We start from the raw sequence: 7,112 nt of genomic DNA, 5'->3' as shown, positions 1-7,112 counted from the left end.
TATCCAAATTGTCAGCAAGTGAAGGCTGAACATCAACTTCCAAGTGGGTTGGCACAAAACATAGAAATTACAATGTGGAAATGGGAAATGATTAATATGGATTTTGTGGTAGGGTTACCACGCACTCCACACAAGATTGACTCAATTTGGGAGATTGTGGATCGACTCACGAAGTCAGCAAACTTCTTGCCAGTTAAATCTACTGGTATAGTAGAACAATATGCTCAGTTGTATATCAAGGAAATTGTAAAACTGCATGGCATTCCGGTTTCTATCATTTCAGATCAAGGAGCTCAGTTCACAGCTAACTTTTGGAAGACGTTTCAGCAAGGTTTGGGTACCCACGTGAATCTTCGTACAACCTCTCATCCATAGACTGACGGGCAGGCGGAGCAGGCCATTCAAACACTTTAGAAAATGTTGCGTGCTTGCGTTCTTGACTTCAATGGTAGCTGGGATGATCATTTTCCACTCATAGAGTTTGCTTATAAGAACAACTTTCATTCTAGTATTCAAATGGTACCATTTGAGGCATTGCATAGTAGGAGATGTAGATATCTTATTGGGTGGTTCGAGATTGGGGAAGCTGAATTGATAGGACCAGACCTCATGCATCAAGCTAGGGAAAAGGTTAAGATCATTAATGAACGGTTAAAAAGTGCTCAAAGCCATCAAAAGTCCTATTCAGATGTTCGTCGAAGGGATTTAGAGTTCAAAGAAGATGATTGGGTGTTCTTGAATGTTTCCCCTATGTAGGGTATAATGTTGTTCGGGAAGAAAGGGAAATTGGGTTCGACATATGTCGGGCCGTACAAAATCAATCAGAGGATCGACCAGGTGGCATACAAACTTGAGCTACCACCCGAGATGTCATTAGGACACCCGGTATTCCACGTGTCTATGTTGAAGAAGGTAGTGGGAGATCTATCAGCTATTGTACTAGTTGAGGCCATTGAGGTTAATGAAGAACTCTCATATGAAGAAATTCTAGTTGCCATTCTTGATAGGCAAGTCCGAAAGTTGAGAAATAAAAAAATTGCCTCCGTGAAAGTGCTATGGCGAAACTAGCAGGTTGAAGAGGCTACTTGGGATGCCGAGGAAGAAATGAAAAAGAAGTACCCTCATTTGTTTAAATAGTTATGTAATAGTTTCTACGAAGTTACTTCATATAAATTTTGTATCACTTGTTCAGTTGATGTAAAGGTGTTCCTTTTTGGTTATATGTCACTTATGAGGCCACGGGTGGTGTTGTTTTGTGTTATATTGCATCATTTAACCATATATATGTTGTTAGGGTATGTTTCTGAGGTTCTCTGACAGGTGGATAAGCCTAGTTACAAAGGAAACTGTAGCGACATTGTTGGGAATTTAGGGAGTTAGTCAAATTTGAGTTTGCAGGTGTATGGTATAAAAAAACAGAGTTGTATAAGATACTAATAGTGAACCTTGGTCCTCATTCGGTGACGAATGATCTTAAGTGGGGGAGGATGTAAGGACCCGTAAAAATCTTACCTAAAAACCCGAAAATTCGTGGTACTGAGATAGGTTTATGGGTTAAAAATAGTAGAACAGTATGCTAAAGAGTTAAAGAAAAATATTATTCAGAATTATGCATTTCTACGGCTCATTATGCGGCCGCATTATCACTTTGCGGGCCACAAAGTGATGCACTCTTTTTGGCCATTTTTATTTCATATTTGAATGTGTAAAAAGAGAAACAAAAATTATGAAATATGGCCAAGTTCCAAATAAATGACTTTAAAAATGAGGACACTTGTGCTAACATATTGAGAAGATGGGAAAGAAATATGAAGTGAGATGATTGATTGAAAGGTTAATGTCTCAAGTGAGATGGCCTAGCCGATCGGGCCGTTATCGGATGCCATGCCGTACACATGGTGGTAACTGTGCTGGGAATGATAATTGAAATTGTGGATATGGTTGATGTCTCAAAAGATATGACCTAACTGATCGGGTCGAGATCAGACTTCATGCAAGAACACAATGATATTGTGGATTGTGGCATATCGGTACTAAAAATCATCCAACCTCATAATGTGGAAATTGACTTGAGAACTTATGTGATCCTTAATTGATGTTTTAGTATTATTTGAAGCTCTTATTGAACTCATGACAGTTTTACCCTTTGTAATTTTGTTCGTTCTATTGAGATGGTGTTTAGCTTTACATACTAGTATTATTAGATAGTATTAACGTCCCTTTTTCCATGGGCGCTGAATCATTAAATGATGCAGGTGGTTCCATAGCAGACAATGTTGATTGCAGTTAGTGGGACATCCTCTTCCCAGCTGACTCAGTGATCCCCATTTCATTCCGGGGTCATGTACTGTATCTTTTATTCATATTTTACCATATTTTGAGGTATTGTTGGGGCCTTGTTACCGGCATTATCATAACTATCTTTTGTATCTTTAAAAGCTCTATAGACAGTATGTGGGTTATATATGGGTGTTAGAAAGGTCAGCGGATTATGTTGTGTTTTAGACTCTTGTTCCACTCAATCATAAGAATGTGTGTATTTTGAAACATAACAATGATGTAACTAATGAAATGACTTAGTAATGTATATATGATCTTCCTATTGTCAAATTAATGAAAACATGCATTCTCTCGATCATAAGTGAGTTGGGTAGGAAGTGTCTAACGGGCTTGCTCTATCGGGCTCACTCGGTTGAGCGTCAGTCGTGTTCCCCAAGATTGGGGCATGACAGATCGGCCATTTATAATCTCATAGATGTGGATCTTGGTTGCGCAGTTCCCAAAGTCTTGAAAACTGAATAGGGCATCAAGTTTATACTTTCCCCAAGATCACAAAGAGCTTTAGCAAACTCGGCACTTCCAATTATATAAGGGATTGTGAAAGCACCGGGATCTTCCAATTTGGGAGCCATTGAATGCACAATTGCACTCACATGATGAGTCATTTTATAGTTTCATAATTCATCGACTGCTTCTTTGTCACCAAATCCTTCATAAACTTTGCATAACTGGACATTTTCTTCAACGCTTCAACTAATGGCATATTGATTGATAGACTCTTCATCATGTCAATGAACTTTCTGAATTTATTCTAGCCATTTTGTTTTGCAAGCCTTTGAGGATATGGAGGAGGAGGCCTGGGCATTGGGGCCTTAGCCTTTTGCACTACTGGTTCCGGTATGATAATGACGTGATCCCTATACGGGTTTACTTCCTATTGAGTCTCTTCCACATTTTCATCAACATCAATCCGCACTTCATCATTTGCTTGCATCACACTATTCGGGGTCTCATCTTCTTGAACCAATTGCTCATGATCCACAAGTTTCCTTTGACTTAAGGTGGGTGCCTCCCTATCTTTTACACTCCTTGTAGTAACAACCATGGCATGTCCCGTGTTGTTCCCACCCTTTGGGCTCACTACCATGTCACTTGGTAGTGCCACCTTAGGACGAGTGTTTAGAGCTTGAGAAATTTGCCCCATTTAAAGTTCCAAGTTGCGAATTGATGTGTTATGTGAAGCTAGTTGGGCATCGGAGTTGTCATTCTTCTCCATAATTTGTTTGAACATACTCTCAATTCATCCCATCTCATTGTTGGAAGAACTTTGACTATGGGAAGGATAAAGAGGAAGGTTGCTTGGTTATTGGTACATCGAGGGCCATTGAAAGCTCGACCCCTGATTGCCTTGATTATTATTCCATCCCCCTTGGTTGTTGCCTCTTCAGTATCCTTAGTTGTTGTGACTCCAATTGCGTTGGTTATTTCCACCACTACAATTTCATTGATTGTTGTTAGTATTCCAATTCCCTTGATTGTTAGAATTACAATTACCTTGATTACCTTGAGGTCGCCATTATTATTGATTCAGGCGTTGAGAGTTGTTTCTTTGCCCTTGAAAGTTGTTCACGTATTGCACTTTCTCCTCTTGTTCACTATAATATTCATCTTGATCAAACCCACTATCTTCTTGCACATATTCTCCACACGGTTTTGCACTTGTGGACCCTTTGCCCTTCTCTTGTTCACCATCATACTAAATCCCTCCATGACATTGACTTTCTTAGGACTTTGCACTTGTTGAAGTTGAGCCTTGGCTAATTGATTCATTGTGGTGGTCAACTCGGTATTGGCTTGCCCATGATGATGCAATTCTTTATGTAGGCGAATGACGTTCGGATCACCTTGAGGATTATTTTCTCTACTTTGCCTCGCCGATGAAGTATCTGCGATTTTATCTAAAATCTCACAAGATTCCGCATACGGAGTTGTCATGAAATTTCCATCGGCAAGTTGATTAACCACGCGCTGATTATTAGTATTGATCCTTCGATCGAAAGTTTGTTGAAACATAGCCTCCATCATGTCATTATTGGGGCACTCTTTTAACTATGTTCGGTACCTCTCCCATATTTCATGAAACTACTCATTGGGCTCCTGTTTGAATGCTAGAATTTCGTCTCTAAGAGTAACCATATACCTAGGAGAAAAAAACTTGGAAATAGTTTTCTCTGCCAATTCATCCCATGTATGGATGGAATGGTTTGGAAATCTCTCCAACCAATCCACAACTTTCCCCTGTGGAGAGAAAGGAAATAGCATCCACCTTAAAGCATCCTTGGAGACATTTTTCTGTTTACTCCCCTAAAAAGTGTCCACAAACCCCTTCAAGTGTCTGTATGCATTTTGACTTGGAGCCCCGGTAAAGAATCACCGTTCCTCTAGCAATGTGAGCATTACATTCGTGATTTGAAAGTTTCCCACCCTAATGCAGGGCGGGACTATGGCACTTACATACCCTTCATTTAGCAACACCCGGTGTTGATCCATTCTTGGTTGAGGTGAGGGTGGAACCGGGACGTTGTCTTGAGTCGGTTAGCCTCTTCTATTTGCTTGAGGTTCAAGAGGAACTTCTTCAACTTGGTCATCTTTCACATCCACGTCCCCCAAATGCATGTTTCCGAGTTTATCATGGTTGAGGGCCATCATTTTACCTACAATTGATTCACAAAAATAAGTAACACGGAAGGTAAAGAAAACAATTCACACACAAAACCAAATATATAGCTAAATCTGTTTTAGCTCTCCAGCAACGACGCCAAAAATTGATCTCGTCCAAGTAACACCTCTATTTGAGGTTATGAAACGGTCTATGCAATAGTAATACCTAACAAAGAGTCGGGACCGAATTCCACATGGAGTTATATGTGGGATTTAGGAGTATAGTGTCACGACCCAAACCGAAGGGCCGCAACAGGCACCTGGTGTCTTACTCAACCGCGTACCAACATAACATGTCTTTCTTATCATACTATCATGGGTAAATGAGCCATAAAGGCCGTCATGATATAACACGAATAAAATATAAGAGAATACTCGACATATAACGATCCAACATGATATACAAACTTATACATGTGACACACGGGCCTATAAGGTCGAAATGATCATTTTGACACTCGAGACATAGGCCGATAAGGCCCTACAGTTATCCATATACATGACATCTATCTACAAGCCTTTAAGAGTACATAAACGTCATAAAAGTCAAGACAGGACCCCATCTTATCAATCAATACATGTCCAAAACATACTGACCAAATAGGCAACTACGGAGCAAGTAGAGTGCACCAACATATTCCGCTGAGCTAATAGCCTACTAATAGGACTGTCAACCTGTCAATTGGGACTTGCGGGCATGAAACACAGTGTCCTTAGGTAAAAGGGACGTCGGTACAAATAAAGTACTGAGTATGTAGGGCAGGAAAGCATAAATATGAACAATAATGTAACGAGAGGTAGAAAAGATACAACCTGTAACATCTGAGTGCTTCTGAGGGATACTAACATGAAATGCATGATACATATATATACATAAACTTTTAAAAAGCATATACCTCTGTGGGCATCATCATCATCATATTGTACCCGGCCTCAAAGAGGACTCAGTAAATATGTACTTGGCCATCATAAGGCTCGGTAGAATCGTACCCGGGGTAAAATCCAACTGATCAGTAATTGCACAATAGGTGTCGTACCCGACCGACTACAGCGTGGCTTGGTAGAGTGAAATAGATACATATATATAATACATGCTAGACTCATGGTACCATGTCCTAAACCTTTTGAAGTGACATAAGGTCATCGCACCCTCGATTAACATTATTTACATCCATACCATCAATATGAACCTCAATAGGATTCAAGGATCATACATACTTGCTTAGAATAACTTTGTAAGGAAATAACAATACGGGCAACCTTAGTTGCTAGGAGTAGATCTGTTATAAAATAGCGTATCACTTATGTTAATTTCATTTTAGATCATGCCAAAAGAAAGAAGGTAGTGCCTTAACATACCTTTGAAATCTTCTATCCAATCGTCAATCAAGCTCAATATGATTTTCTTACATCTACAATGAGTAAACCGACTTCGTAGTCATCATATAAGCATTGTAACTCTCATATTTGGAAACCAATATTCTTCAAGAAAACATGCAGCACTTTTTCTATTTGTACTACATCCCATATATTACCAAATGTCACCAAACAACCCAACAACAATAATATAATTCACAATAAGCTCTCCGATTAGTTCAACAACCATTTTAAGCGGCAAATTCGATTAACAATTAACAAAATATGGTTTGAATCCAATTTCGTTTCCATGAATCTGCCTACAACATATATAACAACATACTTTTGCTTGTGATAAGTTTTATAGATATCACCAACATACTTGTGATAAAATCTATCAACAACATATATAACAACATACTTTGATAGAAAATGGTTTTCTTTAAAGTAAACCATTTTCGATAAAGTTGATAGATACAATTTTATATGGTTGTGATAAGTTTTAAATTAAATACATGACATGTGGGAGTTTACAAATGAGGTTTTATTTATTATAAGAATAGGTAGTATTTTATCATAAGAAAAGTTATCCTTTTTCCGCTTTGAGAATTTGTAGTTCAAAAAGAATTTCTTTATTGTAAAGATATAAATTATTTTCTCACAAGAAAAGAAGGTTATCTTTTTACCATTTTAAGAATTAAGCGTACGAAAATTTTTACTCATTATATGAGATTAGGAAAAATTAGACGTTGAGA

General features: G+C 38.5%; 1 protein-coding gene across 1 annotated transcript; it reads left to right on the top strand.

Annotated features, from left to right (window-relative positions):
* Positions 1-417: 417 nt before the first annotated feature.
* LOC138879412 (uncharacterized) lies at positions 418-756 on the top strand. The gene has a single exon (XM_070159022.1). It carries the CDS (start codon positions 418-420, stop codon positions 754-756), a length of 339 nt encoding a protein of 112 aa, XP_070015123.1.
* The last annotated feature ends 6,356 nt before the right edge of the window (positions 757-7,112 follow it).

This window comes from Nicotiana sylvestris, chromosome 10 (genome assembly GCF_000393655.2).
Source record: "Nicotiana sylvestris chromosome 10, ASM39365v2, whole genome shotgun sequence".
Taxonomy (NCBI): Eukaryota; Viridiplantae; Streptophyta; class Magnoliopsida; order Solanales; family Solanaceae; genus Nicotiana; species Nicotiana sylvestris.
This window is presented reverse-complemented; position numbering and strand designations above follow the sequence as displayed.

Excerpts from the sequence above, each read along its gene's own strand:
- LOC138879412 (XM_070159022.1), top strand. The coding sequence starts at position 418 with ATGTTGCGTGCTTGCGTTCTTGACTTCAATGGTAGCTGGGATGATCAT.